The 22,181-nt window shown below is 34.2% G+C and overlaps 1 protein-coding gene and 2 pseudogenes across 1 annotated transcript; 2 read left to right on the top strand and 1 right to left on the bottom strand.

Annotated features, from left to right (window-relative positions):
- Window positions 1–5,530: 5,530 nt before the first annotated feature.
- LOC125823871 (uncharacterized) lies at window positions 5,531–6,650 on the bottom strand (annotated as a pseudogene).
- A 5,896-nt stretch (window positions 6,651–12,546) lies between these two features.
- LOC125823870 (uncharacterized) lies at window positions 12,547–15,087 on the top strand (annotated as a pseudogene).
- Window positions 15,088–20,114: 5,027 nt separating this feature from the next.
- Window positions 20,115–21,229, top strand: LOC125823869 (uncharacterized). The gene is made up of 2 exons (XM_049503236.1): window positions 20,115–20,878; window positions 20,962–21,229. Exons 1-2 carry the CDS (start codon window positions 20,115–20,117, stop codon window positions 21,227–21,229), a joined length of 1,032 nt encoding a protein of 343 aa, XP_049359193.1.
- The last annotated feature ends 952 nt before the right edge of the window (window positions 21,230–22,181 follow it).

The raw sequence follows: 22,181 nt of genomic DNA, 5'->3' as shown, positions 1-22,181 counted from the left end.
CAACCTACCAACATCAAATAGTTTTTTAGAAAACAATATTTAATTGCATATTGATTTAAGAAAACTGATTAATTTCTACTAACCTTTTTTTGTAACCAACTAATGAATTTTCTATTCCACTCCACATCTAAACTTTGTTGAGAGGTCTCACTATAAATTTATGAAAATTCTCTAACAAAGAATTGAAGTTTTACATGTTATTATAAATTAAGCATATAGACAATGTATAAATAAATTATTAGATTAAATCAATACTTACTCGAGAAATGGTTAAATTTTATCACAATTCTTCAAAATTAAAAAATGTGTGTCCTCCATATCGTTTGAATCAAGTTTGTCTGGTGTGCTACCCTTTAAAGTTTTTCCAGGTTCACAAAATATTGTCAAACCACCCTCACATTCTATTACACCACCATCATAATTTCTCTTCGGATAATTAAACTTTATCTTTATTGTATTCAAATACCTTGAACATAAAGTCATACATTCAACTGCTAAATATCCCTCTGCAATCGAACCTTCAAGGTGAGCCATATTACCAATAAAACACTTCAAAAAGTGTTGGTATCTCTCTATTGGATACATCCACCAATATTGAATTGGTCCAACAATCTTAGCTTCATCAGGTAGATCAATAGACAAGTGCACCATGACATTAAAAAATGCAGGAGGGAACAACTTTTTTAACTTGCACAATGTTTTTGGTATTTGATCTTCTATTTGTTCCAACTCCTCTACGCTCAAACATTTTGCTCCAACCACTTTGAAAAAAATAGACAACTCAATAAGTGGTTCAGACACAGATTTGCAAAGCATACCATGCATGGCAAGAGGGAGTAAATGTTGTAGAATTATATGACAATCATGACTTTTTAATCCTGCAATTTTTTTATCCTTAAGCTTGAGACATTGAGAAATATTTGAGGAAAATCCATCTGGGACCTTTAAATTCTTCAAAAATTTGAAAAACTATTCCTTATCTTCATCAGATAATGTGTAAGATGCTACTGGCAACTTACTTTTTGTATTTTCGTTTGTTGTAAATCCAACTGAGTACTCAAGGTGTCTTTTGTTTTCCTTTTGACATCTAAGATTGTCCCCAAAATATTGTCACATATATTCTTTTCAATGTGTATCACATCAAAATTATGTCGCAACAATAAGGTTTTCCAATATGGAAGATCAAAGAATATACTCTTCTTATTCCATTCATCACCCTTTTTCTTGTGTGATATTTTAATCTTCTTCTGTGGATCCTTTGTTAATGGCAACCCATCTAAATCAGCAACCTGATCAAGTATATCATCACCGGACAACATTTCAAGTAGTTGCCAGTGCTCAATAGTGTTATCAAATGACGCTTTATCATTTCTCCATTTATGATTAAGAGGAAGATAGCGTCTATGGCCCATATAACACTGTTTTTGGCCATATATTAGCCTTGTATAGTGTGTTTTTCATTGCAACATGGGCAAGCCAATTTTCCTTTTGTACTCCATCCAGACAAATTTTCATATGCTAGAAAGTCATTAATGGTCCACAACAAAGATGCATGTAACGTAAAATTCTTTCTATTTGATGCATATGTCTCGACTCCACTCTCCCGTAATTCATTCAACTCCTCCATCAAAGGTTGCAGATAGACATCAATTGCATCACCAGGACTCTCTGGGCTAGGTATAAGCATTGACAAAATAAAGTTCTTTTGCTTCATGCAAAGCCAATGTGGCAAATTATAGGGAATAAGTACCATGGGCCAAATGTTGTACGAAGTTTTCTACATTCCAAATGGTTGGAAACCATCACTAGCAAGTCCAAGTCATACATTACAAGACTCAACAACAAAAGATGGGTGAAGCTCATCAAATTTTTTCCATGCCATTGAATCAGCTGGATGCCTCATTATTCCATCATCAACTCTTTTGTCATGATGCCAGGACATCAAAGGAGATGTCTTTGAGCACATAAATAATCTTATGAAGCCTTGGATTTAGAGGAAAATAACGTAAAATCTTACATGGTATATTTTTTCCTTTTTTCAATTTTGTTTCCCCACTATGTTTACCATCCTTCCATCTAGATACACCACAAACTTTGCAAGATTGAAGACAATTATCATCCTTCCAATATAACATACAATCATTCCTGCATGCATCAATCTTCTTATAAGAAAGCCCATGATCTCAAATTACCTTCTTTGCCTCATAATATGAATCCGGCAAGTTTGTTCCATCCAACAATAAATCATCTTTCAAAAACTTCAACAACATCATAAATGACTCATTACTCCAATGACCAATACTTTTAAGGTGAAGCAATTTAACTAAAGTAGAAAGCTTAGAAACTTTTGCACTTTCATATATATAATGGTAGATCAAGATCTTTCAATAGCCTATAAAATCTTTTTGCTTCATCATTTGGTTCCTCCTCCAACAAATGATCACCACTATTATTCATATTATCTCCATTAAAATCAGGGTACAAATCTCTCAGCAAACCATCTATTTCATCCTTAGCATCATCCTCTTCAATGTCATTATCATCTATATTTTCAAAATTTGATTGTTCTTCACCTGACATCTTCCCATGGTGATACCAAAGAGTATAACTTGGTATTATCCCATGTACTATTAAATGTGGCCTAACTACAACACGTGTTCTAGAAGTTGCATTACCACATTTAATACATGGACAACGTATCAACTGCGGTTCTCCTAATTTTGTAAAAGAATAATCCAAGAAAGTCTCCACCCCATCTATATAAGCAACAACAAGTCTATCTTTAATGAGTTCCATCCATTGTTTATTAGGCGCCATTATCTTCATGCATGTAAATTAGATATAATAATACATTAGTGTAACAACAAAGTAGTACTAATTATATATTTACTTTTAGAGTTATAGATTCATACACAATAGATGTATATAGTTATATATGTATTACAACAAAAAATCAAGAAACAAACACTTAATGTACACTTAAACAAGATACACACATAAATATTTCACAAGATGGTGATAAAAAGGTTACAAAAATTGGAATAGTCCAAATTACATGACAAAAGACTCTAGCAATTCAAGAAAATCCAACATTTAATAGTAAAAGACCAAATATTTCAAAATAATTTTTTTTTCAGGTATATTCTAAACATCAACAGTAAAAGACCAAATAGTTTCTACGTTTATGGTTATGAACTGAATATACAAAGCAGGTTCACAACAAATTTATAAAACTATAAACAAAGGTTAGAGAAGTCCTACAATCTAATATGATTATATTACTAGAAGAGTATGTAAAGAATTAAGAAAAAAAGTGAAATATTTTATATTTTTTTGTTTGTAGCATTTAAATTTTGTTACACTTGTGCACTTTTTTATTACCTATTGAACACATCAATGTTTTGATAGTGTGTGATAGTTCAACATTTTATGATGATCATACTATTATTCAAAAATTGATGAAACACAGTAAAAGATCGCAACCAACAATACCTCTTAAAAATTGGCCAATAAAACTAGATTAAAAAACTTAGCAAAACAAATGGCCACAAAAATTGAGACAAAACTTGGAATATCTTCAAAAACACATCAGTAAAGAAGAAATGTTAAGAAAAAGAAAAAAAATGTACCTTGCAAAAGAAATCAACAGAGCCATTAAAAGAATGGTTTTGGAGACACATTAAACAACAATAACAAGCACCACCACCAACAGATTTGGAATCACAACCTACGACAACCAAGAAAGAAATATGTGAACATGAGATACACTTAAGAGAAAAGAAAATATGAAATGCCACAAAGAGCCTATAAAAAATCAACAAGCAACTTGAAATCATATAGACATAATTTCAGAATAGTCTTTCCAATAATATATATTGCCAATTTCAAAGAGTTCATCCATTTTCAATGAAAGAAAAAATACATGAAGAAAAAAAAGGATGTGTTAACCCTAAGTGTGGCAGACAAGAAATATGCTCATCACAAGGGTGGAATATCACTTTTTGGAGGCTACTTAATGATTGGGAAATAACATGGGTTAAATTTGTTAGATGAATTCTCTGGTACTAACATGGAAGAATGATAGAGAGAGGCAGTCACTGGATTGTCAAAGTAGATGATACATAGGGAAAGAACATGTATTCACGGTCAAAACTCCACATGAATAACCTCTTTAAACATACGTTTTGATTTAGTGCTATTTGATATTTGATAGATTAATATACAATATTTTTCCCACATCTAAAATTATATTAAACAGAGATATTGATTTTTTAATCATTAGCAGGCTATACATTTTGAACAGAAACAGAAGAGATCATGCATATAGTACCACATACTATTAAATTTTGAAAAGTCGACCCAGCCCGAGCCATGGACCGCCAGAATTTGTCACCCAGGCCAATAGTTATTTCTTAGGAAATGACAATGCTGGAAAAGCAGTGTTTTGGAGAGCGAGAAGCCAAAAAAGGCGACAAGGGCTCGCTTCACCAAAGCGAGAAGCATGTAGCGAAGCACACACTTTTTTCAACTAAAGCGCTATTTAGTACAAAAATAAAAAATATCAAATATGCATAGATAAATAACCAAGAACTCAATAGAAATAACATATTTAGCAAATATTTCAATTCTAAAATTAAAAAGTAAATATAATTTACCTAAAAAAAAACTGACTAGTAAGAATAGAGCGGAACAACAAAAAAAATTATAGAACAAAGGAAAAATTGCAGAATATGGACAAAAACAGAGCATAACAGAGAAAGCAATACAAAGCAGAGAAAACAATTGCAAAACTGAGAAAAAAAACAGAGAAGATTATATTGATACACAGGAAAAAACAAAAGTGGGAAAATTGCAGACGCAGTTGAAAAAATAACTTTAGCCAGAGAAATAGATAAAATAAGAAGAGAAAAAAAGAAGAAGAAGAAGAGATGAGAAACTTAACTTGCAGTCACTTGAAAGAGTGTTACAGCATGAGAAGTGAAATAGAGGGAAATGTTTGGAAAGAAGGCACGAAATATTTTTACGAAATAAAAAAAGCCCTAGTTATTGTCAACCTCAGTTAAATAGAAAAGCGAGAAATCGCTTCCCCGCTTCTAGACTAAAGCACTTGCTATTTTTACCATAGCTTCGCTTCACTGCAAAAAAGCAATAGAGCTTCGCTTCACTTTGCTGCTCGCTTTAAACAATGAAACACTCGCTTTCAATAACATAAAAAGCCAAAGTCAACAATTGGATCAAGGAGAATTGTATTTAATGGAGATGCTAGTGGAGACTAATTTATGAATACCGAGAGATTTGTCTTATTCACCAACTAAAACTATTTGTAAGGGCAAGGCAACAACTACACTAAATAAGTTATAAAATGAAGGAAAATAGAGAGAGTGAAGATGCTGGCCAGAAAGGGAAGGGGAATTCAAGTTAATGATATGATAATAATGATGTTAGCCTTTTTAGACTAGTAAAGGTATAAACAAGGAGGTTCTGATATAGCAATATCAAGATGCTGCTATCACTCCTATCATAACATGAGTTATTTATTGCTTAAAAAAGAAATGGCTGAATACATTTCTAGGACACCATTCCTACAAATGCAAGCAAAAGACTCATCTACACCAGATAAACCACAAGATCCACCACTATCCTAACAATTCTTGCAAGATTCATCAACATAATATAAATCATTATACAACAAAGAAATACCAAACTCCCATTTCATAGGATCTCCTTCATCACCTCCAAAACTATATATCGTTGAATACGAAGAACGCTGAAGCCAAGGCAAGTTCAAACCATAACATGAACCAACAGGAACTGGTGGATCATAAACACAACCTGTTAAAATTGGATTATTTTCTTATAACCCAGTCCCAGTCACCCCTTTACAAGAATACATTCCCCTGCATACATTTGAACCGAACCGCTATCACACAAGTACTACTCTGGATCAAACACAGCAGATGTTGTTGAACATCCTAGTAAAACAAACATGTTTTGTTTCAAAATATCAAAGGGAGTTGAATCATTATGATCCAACGTAAAACTACTTGAATTCTGCATTAAGGAACATGTTGACCTAATTAAAGGGTTCAGTTAAAACATGAATAAGAAAACCTTATCTCTACATCAAAAATTATAATGGAAATTTTGTCCTAGAAATTATGAGACTAACAAATTTATTTAATAATTTCATTATTGCGACTTCTTTTGATTGGCAATCGAGGCTACCAACAGTACACACATCAATACCCACAAACATATGCCTGCAATGACTAGTATATATAAATAATTTAAGAGCATGTGCACCAATAACCTACTGAAAAAACTTATGAATCATACTACATAAACTCAAAAATAGTCAAAATCAGAATATCCACATAACAATTCATGGTCAAAACAACCTAAACTTACCTTGAAAGGAAGGAAAATTCAAGAATATGTCAAGTTACAATCACACGCAGCAAAGACCAGCAAAACTCAAGTGAAATTTCAGCAAAGACCAACAAAACTTAGGTGAAATTTGAAGTAAAAAGAAAAAGGTGACTTCTGCAATTAGAAAAAATAGACATTGATTTAATTTATAAAGACCTTCAATAGAGAGCTATAGCTTAATTTTTGCAAAAAAACATAAATTTTAGGAACCTTACCACCATTATTGTGGTTTGTGTTGCTGATTCTTCTCCAACAAATCAGTTCTGCATTGGAAATTAAGAGTTACTCTGATTAAGGATTTGGGTTATTCATTCCCTTAGGTATCTCTATTTCTAGTAGCGGAGATGGAAGACATGTTCTGCTGGACGCATATTTTCGGAGGGGTGGGGGAGTGGGATTGCGTGTGCTTTGTGTCTGCAGAAAAATTGATTTTCTTCGATATGTTTTCTTACGGAAGGGACGTAGGGGTAATGGGACACCAGCAATAGGGGTGGGGGTAATGGGAGACCAACAGTAAGGGGTGAGGTAATAGAGGGGAGTAATAAGTCTTTTGTGAAAAATACAAGGTGAAAGTAAAACTATGTGCAATTATTTTATTATTAACGTTTGGGTATAAATTTTCTTGAGGTGCGGATATTGTTCCTTTACTAATATTACATTAAAATTGTCTTTTAATGATTGGAATTTTTTTTTGACGTTATAAATATACTTTTAACAACCAAAATTATATTCTTTCATTAAAATTTGGTAGTTAAAAATCCATTTTCTTGTAGTGAGTGTAGACTCGATGAAACTCAATGACAAGACTTGAAGTACCCATAAAAACTGAACATTCCATCTTTGAGATTTTATGTCTTCAGATTTGCAGAGCTGATTTGTGAGATAAGGGATGATGGATAGATTTCGTCCCACGAAATGTGTCAATTTGTTTGCAACAAATTTTGAAGTGCTACAAAATAAATTGAAATCATAAATTAAATACGAAGAAACATAATTTTTCTCATAAGCAATGTGGGTACAAATTTGTTTCTTAGTTGATTCTTCTCTCTGGATTTTCTCCGTAGTTCGAGGGCTATTAGTAGCATATTCCTCAAATATAAGATGATTTGAATCACGTGGGATTTATTTGATATACACGTAAAAAATATTTTGTGGATCTTCTTGAAGTATTTGGTTGTCAAGAATAGTTCGTTCACCTCTTTATCTCTATGTGAATATTCGAGATGCCTCTTTAATGAAATACATTTACCCTTTTTGTAGGCATGATCTAGGATTTGGGGTAGAGTAGCCTTCAAGAATCCTAAGTGAAATTGAACTCGTCTTGTGAAATCCCATAAAAAATTTCTGTCTACATAAAGTATTTGAGGAGGAGCATTTTAGACAAGACAAAGTTAACGTGTCCTATCCAATTGTTAGCTCCATACAGATTGTTGGAATGTACCCTGAGCTAAATGATCATTGCTAAAAAGGACTATCAGACTAACCCTAAAAACTAATTATCACTTGAGAATTCATTTTTTATTCGTAAAATTAATGCTTGATGATAACTTAGAAAATAATCTCTGCCAGATTTTCTATATATGGATGTTTGTGATGATACGAATTTATGTATAGTAAGTTTGTCTATATCCTTACCTTTCACGTCATTAATATATGAAGGGGAACATTTGAGGAGAGCATCTTAGAGAAGTGAAATTAAGAATTTGTCATTATTGGCTTTATGCACATTGTGTAATGGACCATGAACTAATTAAACGACCATTGCAAAATAAAAATGTTCGACTAGTTCCTAAAAAATAACATCATTCAAGAAATTGCCTCATTTTCTAGCTTTCGTAAAATCAACTAGACATAAATTTGGGAGCATTCTTTTCTTCCAAATTCATTACGTATGTATATTTATTAACATTATACATTCTTCTTTTGTTAGAATGACTAACAACAATAAGAACAACATAATCAGTGAAATTTCACTAGTGGGGTCTGAAGAAGGTAGACTGTACACAACTTGTCACTGTCTTGTGGAGTAGAGGTATACATGCTATTTCCGAAAGACCTTCGGCTCAAGTGCATTAAATCTAAGTGAAAGAAGGAGAAAACAATGAAAAAAACATAGCAATCGATAAGAAAAGAAGTGTAAAGTGTACAAGAAAGAACACTAACAACAACAAAATAGTGTGTGCTATTTAATTGTTCCTTTTTTTGGGAAAAGAATACTTGTACCCAAAAAGATAAATTGTTTACAAGCAGCTACCCTTTTACTTCTATACCTCTATTTTTAACTATTAATTCACGTTTATTGCATGATGCCATCAAAGTGTGTATATATATATATATATACTTTTATGATATCAAAGAGGAAGAAGTAGTGCTTCAGTGAAACTAGTTAGTCTCTCCTTGATACCATTAGAATATATATGCATTAAGGAGGAAGAAGCAATGTTTCAGAGTTTCAGTGAAAAACTGTTCAATTACTACTTTATACTATCAGAGTGTAAAGATACCATCAATATATATATATATATATATCTATACATGTACACACTCCGATGGTATCAACAGCGATTCTTAAATATATTGGGTCCAATTTGGGTAAATACTTAACCTAATAGATCCAATTTGTGTAGTTTCTCATTTTTTTCAAGCTTATTTGGTTGGAAGGTGCTACTAGCTAGAGGAGTGTGATCTATTGACTTGTGTTTCAGTTGTGTTCCTATGAATTGATTGATATCGCTTCGAGATGTAAAATAAAACTTTAGCATTAGTTGAATCTAGAATCATGCTAGTTTCCGGGAATGAAGAGGTCTCGGTTTGATTTCTTATTTGCAGTTGAAAATAGGTATAACTGTGTAATACTTGCTTTGTTTTTAAATATTACTCTATTTCATCATGTATTTGCAGCCTGAAGTTCTTGCCCGATAGTCTAGTAACTCTTTTTAAGTGAAACTAGTCAGTCTCTCCTTGATACCATCAGAATAAATATGCATGAAGGATGAAGAAGCAATGTTTCAGAGTTCAAGTGAAAAAATTGTTCAATTACTGCTTGATACTATCAGAGTGTAAAGATACCATCAATATATATATATATATATATATATTTATACACTCCAATGGTATCAGCAATAGTTCTTAAATATATTGGGTCTAATTTGGGTAAATACTTCACCTAATAGATCCAATTTGTGTAGTTTTTCATTTTTTTTCCAGCTTATTTGGTTGGAGGGTGCTACTAGCTAGAGGAGTGTGATCTATTGACTAGTGTTTTCAGTTGTGTTCCTATGAATTGATTGATATCCCTTCGAGATGTAAAATAAAACATTAGCTTTAGCTGAATCTGGAATCATGCTAGGTGCCGGGAATGAAGAGGTCTCGGTTTGATTTCTTATTTGCGGTTGAAAATAGGTATAACTATGTAATACTTGCTTTGTTTTTAAATATTACTCTATTTCATCATGTATTTGCAGCCTGAAGTTCTTGCCTGACAATCTAGTAACTCTTCGTCTCTTCTTCCTATTAAGAAGAGGTTATATCTTCGTGTACCTATACATCATGAATACTCTTTTTTTGATGAAAATGCATTCAAGACCGAAAATGTTGAGACCGAGGACATTTGAATAACATATGTTTTATATCTTTAGGTCCAAAGTAGTAAGTAACCTGATTTAACTTCATAGTTTTCTGTTGTTGTATGGTTCCATATTAACCAATCATTATAACCTGTAATACAAAATCAGGATAGACAATATAGCATCGACATCTTCAGCTTCAAAAATCGTATTTAACTCTTGTATTTTTCATGTGTTAATAATTTTTGGGTTTCAAAAGGTGTGAATGGAAAATGAAGAGTTATGACTTTTATGAAGAGTTGTGACTTTTTCGAAGAGTTGTGACTTTTGTGAAAAACTGTGACTTTTACGAAGTGTTGTGACTTTTCTGAAGAGATGTGAGTTTTTTGAAAAGTTGCGAGTTTTCCATAGAGTGGTGACCTTTATGATAAGACACAAGAAGCATTCACACTACCCTTTGTTGTCTATAAATAGAGGGGTTTTCTCTTATTTTTCAACAACGAATTTCTAGACTTCTTCTAAATATAGTATTTTAAGTGTATTTTACTACCGTTGAGTGATTCGCGAACATCGTAGTTTTAGGTACCGATTCACCGGTGAGTAAGATCATTCTATCTTGGGAGGATATATTTCATTAACCTCGGGTACTTGAGAGGAATAATTTCCTTAAGGACATACTATGCATTCAGTGGGCCCAATTTTCTTCTTTGAGAAAAATATTTTGTATTTTATTTCTAATTTGTTGCAAGTTCTATTTCTTTACTGCTTTTAAGTTTCTAGCTTTGAAAATACTCTTTAAACTTTATTGTTTCTTACCAAGATCTCAAAATGCATCTTTCTTTTCTCCTTTATTTGTCCCCACCGGTAATTTGAAAAGAGGGATGTAAATTCCGTATACTGACCAGCAAAGAGTTGGAAACAAGACAAAGCATACATAGGGATCACTACTAGTACATACTTAAGCACAATTTTTTTTCCCGCAATACTTGAAAAATTTAGCCTTCCATCCTTTTATTTTTGTCTTGACTCTCTCCTTTATAAACTCTAGCATCTTTTGTTGAAACGTCCCACAAAAGCCGGTAAACACAAATACATGGCCATGTCTTTTATATATCGTTGTCCAAGCAACAACGATATCTCAACCTTCTCTTCCTCTCTCACATTTTTACTAAAACATATTGCTGATTTGTCTTTATTAACCAATTACCTAGAGGTTCAATCATATTTCCTTCAAATATTTGCTACATAACTTGCTTTTTGATTGTTAGTTGAACAAAATATAAAAGATTCATTTCTTATATAAGCAGAAGAAAAAATTAATATTTGCTAGAAAAGACTTATCTGGATAATTAATTAATGTTCATTGATAAATTTGGTAAGAATATCTTTAAGATTCTCTACAAACCCTAACTAGGATGTTTATATATGATAAGAAGAATTATCTGACATTACACTAAAAGGAAACAACAAACAAAATTCAGCAAGTAAAGTCTCTTCTCCCCTTTTTGTTGTCTAAGAACTGAGAAAACTGTTCTCATGTGTATCCTATATATATATATATATATATATATATATATATATATATATTTATTTATTTATTTATTTTGGGTGTGTGCGCTATTTCATTGTTCCTTTTTTTTGGGTGTTTTTTTTCCAGGTAAAGTTTAATTTTTTATTTTTGGATTTTTAACTGATATAGGATCTAAGGAGTGATAAATATTAGTTTTGTTGTTATCGGATATAGGATCTATATATGTTCAATCAATAAATCAACTATGCATCAATCCGAACCTCGACGCAATCCGAACCTAGTTGAGTTTATTTGACATTATACTAAAAGGAAATATCAAACAAAGTTCAGCAAGTAAACTCTTTTCTCCCCTTTTTAGTCTGTGTTTTTTTCACTCTTTTTTTGCTCATTCAATACTCTTTTTGTTGTTCAAGAATAGAGAAAAGGTTCTCATTTGATTCGTATATATATGTGCGTGTGTGTGCGCGCCATTTAATTGTTCCTTTATATTTGGGTTGTTTTTGATGTTTTGTTTCAAGTGAAGTTTTATTTTTTGTTCTTGAATTTTTGGATTTTTACCTGATATATGATTTGATGAGTGATAAATATTGATTTTGTTGTTACCTAATATAGGATCTATATATGTTCAATCAAACAATCAACTATGCCTCAATCCGAACCTAGTTGAATTTACTTGTAATGTTAGGATATTTCTATCTATTTTGAAGAATTCTAATGATTTTATCTAATTTTCCAGTAATTTAGATCAAGTGTTTTGAGGTTTGATACCTGTTAGTTGTTAGTAGTAAATTAGTTTGAGGTTATTACTCATTAGCCATTGTATTGTACTGCATTGTTAGATACAATATTTGTTTTACTTCTTTTATGTTTTTTTTGCGAGTATGAATGTTCTGTTTCTCTTCTGTCGTATTATATTTGATATTTTCCCATATCTGGTTGCAGGGTGCTACTAGAGAAGTGTGATCTTGTGTTTGAGTTGTGTTCTACGGCTTGGTTGTGCTTGATTGATATCGTCTCGAGATGGAAAGAAAAGCTTTAGCTTTAGCTGATTCTAGAATCATGCCAGTTTCTAGGAACGAAGAGGTCTCAATCTGATTTCTTATTTGCTATTGAAAATTGGTCTAACTATGTAATACTTGCTTAGTTCTGTAATATTACTCTATTTCATCATGTATTTGCAGCCTGGAGTTGTTGTTCGGCAGTCTAGTAACTCTTCGTCTCTTCTTCCTTATAGGAAGAGGTACTCTGTGCTCTATCCACATGCACCTATCCATCTTTCAAGAAATGTTGATTCAAAAATCATGCCAGTTTCAGGGAACGAAGAGGTCTCAATCTGATCTCTTATTTACTGTTGAAAATTATTTTAACTATGTAATATTTGCTTTGTTTTTTAATATTACTCTATTTCATCATGTATTTGCAGCCTGGAGTTGTTGCCCGGCAGTATAGTAACACTATTCTTCCTTATAAGAAGAGGTACTCTTTGCTCTATCCTCATGTAATTATCCATCCTTCAAGAAATGTTGACGATCTAGTGAAACCATCATTGGCTGAAAAATTAGCTGGCCAAGAAGTTGTAGGTACGACAAAAGTTTCTGTCAAGAAGGATGTTGATTCCAAACAAGGGGAATGCCACATAAACTTGAACTTCCTGCCGATTCATTAGGGCACATTGAACTGTCATTAGGCCCAAAGAAACTTTATGTTTCTTCTTTGGTTGATTCAAATACTATGCAAAGTTGTCTGTTGTGTGGAACAGTAAATCCTTCATTGCTTTCTCCGTCTTTGAATAACAATGATGCTGATGATACTGCATGCACTAATAGATTTAATTGGGATCTGAATATTCCCATGGATTTATGGGAGGCTTCTGATGATGATTTGGTTACAAGTGGTGAGGGGTCGAGAAATGATAGGGAAAATATAAGTACAGAGGAAGAATGTTATGCTTCTGATGCTTTTGCGGGACGTGTTGACACTAATAATGTGGGATGTGCCAGAGAGGATGACATATATGAAGACGGTGAGATCCGAGAACCATTGGTGTAGTCAATTGTAGAAGACCCAATGGCTGAGGGGATGGATTCAGGAAAAAATAATGAATCTTCAAGTAAATATGTTCATTATTCTCTTTGCTTCACTGATGAAGAAAAAGGTTGCAGTATGCCACTTCATACTCATGAGTCTCATGATGACTTTATGAAAGCCTGTGATGACAAAGCTAAAGAAATTCTTCATAATTTCGCTGTCTTCAAACCTACAACGGGTAGTTCACTGCCTTCAAGAATGGAAGAAAGAGGTATTCTTATATGGAAAAGGAGAAATTCCATCTACAAAGGAAGAGGTGATTTTTTTTATTGTTGTTTGATTTGTAATTTTTTTTTATAATGCTGCTTAACTCTTGACTTTTTATTACTGTGCTTTTTCCAGAGATGAAATTTATGGTTATGGTCCCAAATTTGCTTGAGATAGGTTTCAGGACCATTCATTTGGTAGGTGAAGGGGGAACATCATGCATGGAAGAGATAGGGGCTGGGGATGGGGCCAGGCCCGGTATTCTGGGGGTGATTTTGAAAGATATGGAGGTGTAGTTGATTATCCCTTTAGACATAAACATACAACTCCTGCTTGGGACTCTGCAAATAAACGTATTGACTATGATGGTGCTGCCTTTGGTACTAATAGGAGAAGGAAGCCATTAAATGATGACTTGCCTTCATCACAGCATCCACCTGCATGTCGACAGTCCCTAGTGGAAGAGAAGATGTTGCCATGATGGGCACTCAAATTCTTCGAAGAGCTCCTAGGAATACCAGCCCAAGAAAATGCACTGGTGAAGATGGTTTTGCGTATGTTGGTGTTTGGCATAGTGAGAAGTTTAATAGAGACTTTCTAGCTGATATTAGTAGTCCTGTTTATAGTCACCAGTAGTCTATGTACAATGGACCTGATAGTCATTTTGCTCAGGGTGATACAGAGTTTAGTGAGATGTAGAGAAACAGTTTCCCTTGAATGTGGTCGAAATCTCCTGTTAGATCCCGTACTTGGTCCCTTCCTCCTAGAAGATTGACAGAAGGATTGGATGGTTGTCAAGATTTATCTCAACGCAGGTCTCTGTCTATGTATAGAGAAGATAGAATGAGGTCTTATTCACGAACTTCTTTTACTGAAGAAACAATACCCCCTCAAAGGTGTGACCCTCCATCTTATACTGCTTACCCTCTGAATAATATAAGGGATGTGGATGGTGTATAGGAATATGGGAATTCGAGATCTCTTTCTAGCAGAAGAAGTCCACCTGATCAGGTATTTACTAGAACCAATAGGCCGAGATTTGAGATTTCAGATCATCATGAGAGGGCTGATGGTGTTGGGTACTTTGATGGGCCGATACACACTGGTAGATGTCCTGAGCATCACAGTAGCGAAAGAAGTAAGTATGACGAGAGGCAAGGAGGACCTAGGAAAATGAGAAATGTCAAAGAGCAAGAAGGTGGTAATCTTAGACTGAGGCATGCAGATGAATTTGATGGGTTCAGATTGAAGAAAAGAAGATTTTGAGTTGATAGCTCACTGAAATTGTAATATTATCAATTGCCATGGGTAAAAGGAACTTGCTCTTGTATAATAGAAGTAGACAGATTTTTAAAGTCATCTAGATGAATGATAATTGTCGAAGAGAAAGAACGCGACTTAGAGACAAATGATCTCCTTATTGAAAACACTTTTTGGCTTAATAGCTAATCAAACCTTGAATTTATGGGGAACTATGTAGTCTTTCTAGAAGGAGAAAAAAACAAGTTTTAAGATGCTCTACTATGCTGACTTCAGAATAACTTCCTTTGTTTAAGTTGCTAATGTGCATGCTGACTTTGTGTATTGTTTTTGTCTATGATTTTTTCACTTATGTTTTTGCTCATTTGATTCCTATGTATATATGTGTGTGTGTGTGCGCGCTATTTAATTGTCACTTTTTCTGGGGTGTTATATCTGTGTGCTATTTAATTGTTACTTTTCTAGGGTGTTTCTGATTTTTTTTAGGTAAAGTTTTTTTATTTATTATTCTTGGATTTTTAAACTAATCAAAAAATTATCTACCACTCTAGAAATCACCCCCTTTTATAATTAGCTTTCTTAAATTAACTTTATGATAAATTTAGGAGCAATCTTTTCTTCTAGATTCTTTACCTATGCATAATTGTTAACATTATAAATTCTTTATTAGAATGATAAATAATATTTGTTCTTACTTGCTTGAGTCAAATTGTTTGTGACATGAACACTTGGGACATGTCAATTACAAAACCTTGCAAGGAAAACTAATCAACTTAGAAGTTTTGTCTAACTTTGAGTGCAATAAATAAAAATGTCAAGTTTGTGTTGAATCTAAGTATGCTAAGCATTCTTATAAATTTGTTGAAAGGAATTTTAACCCCTTGAGTTGATTTACACTGACATTTGTGATATGAAGTCAACATCATCTCGTGGTGGGAAAAAGTATCTCATAACTTTTATTGACAATTGCGTTAGATACGATTATGTCTATTTGCTGAATGGTAAGGATGAAGAAATAGAAACGTCTAGGCAATATAATTTTGAAGTTGAAAATCAGTTTTGAAAAAGATAAAAAGTGATAGGGATGGAGAGTATGGGCTTTGAATTATAGTGTCAAAATAAAATGACGGTGACATAAGTCTTAATTATTGAGTGTCATCTCAGTTGCCCATCAAGCTGTGTGGCAACCATAACTTCACCATTTGGAAGGCACAGATTTCCATGCTGCTTCATGGCCATGACCTCTATGGTCATCTTGACGAGACTAAGTTGTCCCCTCCCGAAACAGTCACCACTGATGGCCTTGTGATAACCAACCGTGAGTACAAAGATTGGTTTCGTGAAGACAAACTCATCCAAAATGCTCTCATGGCCTATGTTGATGCCACTATCTTATCCACTGTACCATCTGCGGCCAACTCTAAAACTGTGTGGAATCTACTTCACACCTCCTTTGCGAACAAATCACAAACCCACATCTTCAGCCTCCGTCACCATCTCAGTCGGGTAAGCGAAGACACCAAATCAATTGTTGAATATATGCGAGAGATTCGTTCTCTCTCTGATGGACTCACCACAGCAGGTTCACCTATCAATAATGAAGAACTAGTGGTGAAAATATTGAGTGGACTCGGTCCTAAATTTCGTGAGATTTCAGCTGCGATACGGGCACGTGACTCTCCCATTAGCTACGCTGAACTTTTCGATAAGCTTCTTGATCATGAAATGTTCCTCAAACATGAGGACCTCAAGAGGACTGCCACCCAGGTCACAACATCTGTTGCTCAGCGTGTCACAAATACTTCATCGGCCCAACGCAACCATCACCGCCAACCCACCAATAACAATGGGCGTACCCAAAACAAACAACATAATCAAAGTGCCACTTTCCAGCATTCAAACGATTACTCTCAAGGGCATAACTTTCTACACCAATCCTCACAAATTCGTTGTGAACTTTGTGACAAATTTGGGTATACAACAAATGTTTGCCGCTCCTGGTCCCATAACCACTTTGAAGCAAAAGCAAATTTTGTTGCGCACACGATGCCAAATGAACCTTGGATTGTCGACTCGGGTGCATCTCACCATATTGCAGCCGACACCAACTACCTCAACAATGTTCAGGACTTCAAAGGGGCCGAGGAAGTGACCTTGGCTAATGGTAATGTGATTCCAATCACGCAAACTGGTAATACTCATTTAAATGTATCGAATACTACTTTCAAACTCTCTAATATTTTGTATGCTCTTGCCATCAAACGCAAGCTTATTTCTGTTAATTAGTTTTGCAAAGACAATCTAACCTCAATTTAATTTTTTCCTTTTACCTTTCTTGTGAAGGATCTAACTACGAGAACTCTTCTTCTCTGCTGGCCGAGTAAAGCTGGACTATACGAATGGTCATCCCTGTCTCGACCAAATATCAACATCGCCTCTGCTGGACCTTGATTATATCTGTGGCATCTTAGATTGGGCCACCCCCATTCTCGCATTTTATTTTCTATTTTAAATAATTCTCATCTTTCATATTCTTCCAAAGATAAGATCACTGCGTGTAATTCTTGTTGTTGCAATAAAGTACACAAATTTAACTTTTATTCAACCACATTGTCCAGTAATTTTCCATTAGAAATCATCTAGAGTGATTTGTGGGGACCCTCCCCGGTTCTCTTTATTGACAAAAACAAGATATTATTGTTTATTTGTTGATCACTACACCAAATACATTTGATTGTACACAATGAAAAAAAACATGAAGTTCAACAAATATTTCAAAGTTTACATCATGTGTTTGAAAAACATTTTGGTCACAAAATACTCACACTTTACACTGATGGAGGCGGAGAATATCAAGTCCTAGAACCATGCCTTAATTCCAATGGCATACAACACCTTGTCTCTCCCCCTCATACTCCTCAAAGGGTCACATTAGCTGAAAGACGTCATCGACACCTTGTCGAGACTACCAAAGCACTGCTTCATCAAGCAAGTCTACCTTCAAACTTTTGGACCTTTGCCTGCCATCATGTTGCCTTTCTCATAAATCGACTCCCAACCACCACTCTTAATCACAAGTTCCCTTTTGAAATTCTTTTCAATAAACTTCCAAATTATGAATCACTTCGTATATTTGGTTGTTTATGCTATCAATGGCTACAACCATATGCCCAAAACAAATTAGAGTCGTATTCCAGACCTTGTGTCTATCTCGATTTTCCTGTCACTCATCATTACCATCAGTGTTTTGACCCCAAAAGCTCTAATGTTTTCCTCTCACGAGATGTAAAATTTGTAGAGGATATCTTTCCATTTGATAATACGTTTTTTACCGTACAACAGAACTTTACATATTTGACTTGGGAACATACTTTCAATCCTACTAATACTGATATGGACAATACTTCAAATGATACTCCTCCAGCTCTCCAGTTGTTGCCCCCCACCATTACGTTGGTGCGAGACACACGCCACGATTTATGCTCACTTTGTTCCGCACAAAGGACCACCCCATAGTCTGATCACTTCATCATTGACAGACCAGGTAATCTTCCAACTACTTCTCCTGCTATACATCAACAATCATCTGTTGTTAATAGCCTACCACCTCCCTTCTTATTTCAAAGCCAACTCCCTGCCCGCTCTACTTGTCCTCTCTCCTTAAATAGTTGACCACCCATTACTCATGTTTATCGGCGTCGCCCATCCACATCACCCAATATACCAACACAATCCCTCAACACTAATAGAGGTACCAACTATACACTACTTTTCTTATCGATTGCTATATTTGTTTTTCATTATTTTTTCCTTCTTTCACTTGGGTTTAATGTACTTGAGCTGAAGGTCTTTCGAAAATAGCCTCTCTACCTCTACAAGATAGTGATAAGTCTGCATACATTCTACCCTATTCAGACCCCACCTAATGCAATTTTATTGATTATATTGTTCTTGTTATTATTACTTTTCACTCTACCAAAAGAATAATGTATTATTTTGATAAATACACATTCATGAAGAATCTGGAAGAAAATATTGCTCTGAAATTTATTATCTAGTTAATTTTACGAAAGCTAGAAAATGAGGCAATTTTCCGAGTGATAGTTATTTTTTAGGTTTAGTCTAACATTTTTATTTTGTAATTATCATTTAATTATTTCATGGTCCATTACACAATCTGCATGAAGCCAATATTGACAAATCCCTAATTTCATCTTATCTAAGATTCTCCCCTCAATCATTTCTCTTCGGATATTAATCCCTTTAAAAAAATTCCCTTATGAATGAGGTGAATGGTAAGGTTATATAGTTATAGCCAAACTTATTATATATAAATATTCTTATCATCACAAACATCCATATATAGAGAATCTGGAAGAGATTGTTTTATTAATCATTGAGCATTAAATTTAGGAAAAAGAAAGTGATTTCTCGAGTGATGATTAGTTTTTAGGGTTAGTCTGATAGTCCTTTTTAAAAATGATCATTTAGTTCACATAACATTCCAACAATCTAAATGGAGCTAACAATTTGATAGGACAATTAACTTTGTCTTGTCTAAAATGCTCCTTCTCAAATACTTTACTTAGACATAAAAAAATTATGGGATTTTACAAGAGGAGTTCAATTTCACTTAGATTCTTGAAGGCTATTCTACCCTAAAACCCAGATCATGCCTACAGAAAGGGTTAATGTATTTCCTTAAAGATATATATTGTTAAAGAGTGATTGAAAACGATTGACTGAATTGGACATGGATAATTTAGTAGAACTAGTCTTTTGGTCTTTGTTAAGTAGTTTCCTATATTTACTCAAGTTTTATTAGTGTTGCTAATTAAGTGTCATAGTGGGTTACAAGACCAATATTTTTGGATTAGATGTTTATTTCTTAGCCTATATATCATGTGGTCATATTTTGTTATTTACGTACTTCCAATTAACCAGAAGACAAAAGTAGTTGGAGTTTTCCTTCTTTCTTTTATTATTTCTAGATTTCTCTGTACTCTTTCACCAACAAATTTGGCATCAGAGCCATGGCAAGTAGCAATAGTGCATTGAGTGTGGCACAACCACTCATTCCTGTCTTCAAGGGAGAAAGCTACGAATTCTGGAGTATCCGTATGAAAAGTATACTCAAATCTCAAGATCTTTGGGACCTGGTAGAATGTGGATTTGTAGATCCCAACGAAGAAAACAAGTTGCGAGGCAACAAGGCAAAAATTGCTAAAGCGTTGGTATTTATTCAACAGGATGTTCATGATAGTGTTTTTTCACGGATAGCAACAGTAACCACATCCAAACAAGCCTGGACGATTCACAAGAAAGAGTTTCAAGGCGATTCAAAAGTTATTGTGGTGAGACTGCAATCACTTCAGCATAATTTTGTAACCTTGATGATGAAAAGTGGAGAATCCATTGCTTGTTTTTCGTCAAGAGCAACGACAATTGTCAGTCAAATGCAATCCTTCGGAGAAAAGGTAAATGATCAGATCATTGTGGAAAATGTATTGCGAAGCCTAACTCCAAAATTTGATCACGTAGTTGTTGCGATAGAAGAATCCAAGGATCTATCCGTCTTTTCCTTTGATGAACTCATGGGATCTCTTCAAGCTCATGAGACGAGAATTAAACAATCCACAGAAAAGAATGAAGATAAGGCATTCCAAGTTGAAGATTCAGCCACCAAATATGGAGAAAATAATGGCCCAGGTCGAGGAAGACGAGGATTTTGCGGTGGTCGAGGTCATGGTTATAGAAGGGGCAGAGGAAGGAATGATGGACAAAGGAAGTCCAATGAGTAAGGTAAAACAAAAAATGGCATTCAATGTCATCACTGTCAGCGTTACAGTTGGTATAAAGATCAGAAAATAAATTTTGCAGCTACAAAAAACAAGGAAGAGATTATCTTTTTATGGCTTGCATTGATACAGACTATAAGCCAAGTGATTATTGGTTTGTAGACAGTGGTTGTTCAAATCATATGACAGGTGTCAAATCTTTGTTCCATGTGCTTGACGAGAAGCTAATTAAAATGGTGCATCTTGGAAATACAAAAGAGTTACTAGTTGAAGGAAAAGGCATGGTGAGCATTGACACTAATCAAGACAAAGTAAACATGATAGATATGTTCAATTTGTACCAGATTTAGGATATAATTTGTTAAGTGTTGGGCAACTAATGAACAATGGATATTCTTTTTGGTTTGATGATGATGCTTGTGTCATTACAAGTAAGAAGTCTGGCGAGAAGATTCATATCACTATGACGCCAAATAAGGTGTTTCTGCTGGATGTTTCTGATATGGAAAAAATTTCCCTTGCATGGAAATTTTTTTCCTTGCTGCAAGTGCAAAGGATAACTCAAAGTTGTGGCATTTGAGGTACGGTCATCTCAACATAAACGGCCTTAAATTTCTAGGTGATAAAGGTATGGTTCTTGGACTAGCAGAAAATAGTTTTCTTGATTTATGTGAATGGTGCATTTATGGGAAACAAACCAGGAAATGTTTTCTTTAGAATTAATACATGCCTACTTATGTGGTCCTATGCAAACTAAGTCCTTAGGTGGAAGTCGTTATTTCTTGTTGTTTAATGACGATTATAGTCGCATGAGTTTGGTGTATTTTCTGGAAAACAAGTCAGAAACTTTTGAAAAGTTTCAGATGTTTAAAACTTTGGTAGAGAACCAAAGTAGTTGCACTATCACTGTTCTTCTCACATATAGAAGAGGAGAGTTTGTGTCCAACAAATTCAATTTGTTTTCTGAAAAAAATGGCATTCATATGGAGTTAACAACTCCTTATACCCCAGAGCAAAATGGCTTCGCTGAATGGAAGAACCGGACGGTGGTGAAGATGGCAAGGAGCATGTTGCAAGCAAAGGAACTCGCAAATCAGTTTTGGGCAGAAGCTGTGGCAGCATCTGTTTATTGCTGAATCTTTCCCCAACAAAAGTTGTTATGAATAAAACTCCTTATGAAGCTTGGCATTGTAGGAGACCAAATGTAAGTCATTTACGGGTTTATAGGTGCGTTGCTTATGCATTGATAAGGTCACAAGCTCGTCACAAGCTTGATGAAAAATCTGAAAAATATATTTTTGA

The sequence above is a fragment of the Solanum verrucosum genome, unplaced genomic scaffold (assembly GCF_900185275.1).
Source record: "Solanum verrucosum unplaced genomic scaffold, falcon-dt-bn FXZP01000015.1, whole genome shotgun sequence".
In the NCBI taxonomy this organism is placed as follows: Eukaryota; Viridiplantae; Streptophyta; class Magnoliopsida; order Solanales; family Solanaceae; genus Solanum; species Solanum verrucosum.
The sequence above is the reverse complement of the archived record's forward strand: the minus strand, read 5'-3'. Positions and strand labels throughout refer to the sequence as shown.

What these genes read in the sequence shown, in the direction of transcription:
- LOC125823869 (XM_049503236.1), top strand. Translation starts at nt 20,115, where the DNA reads ATGGCAAGTAGCAATAGTGCATTGAGTGTGGCACAACCACTCATTCCT. An exon ending in GGACAAAGGAAGTCCAATGA is followed by an intron (nt 20,879 to 20,961) that starts GTAAGGTAAAAC and finishes TAAATTTTGCAG; the next exon opens with CTACAAAAAACAAGGAAGAG.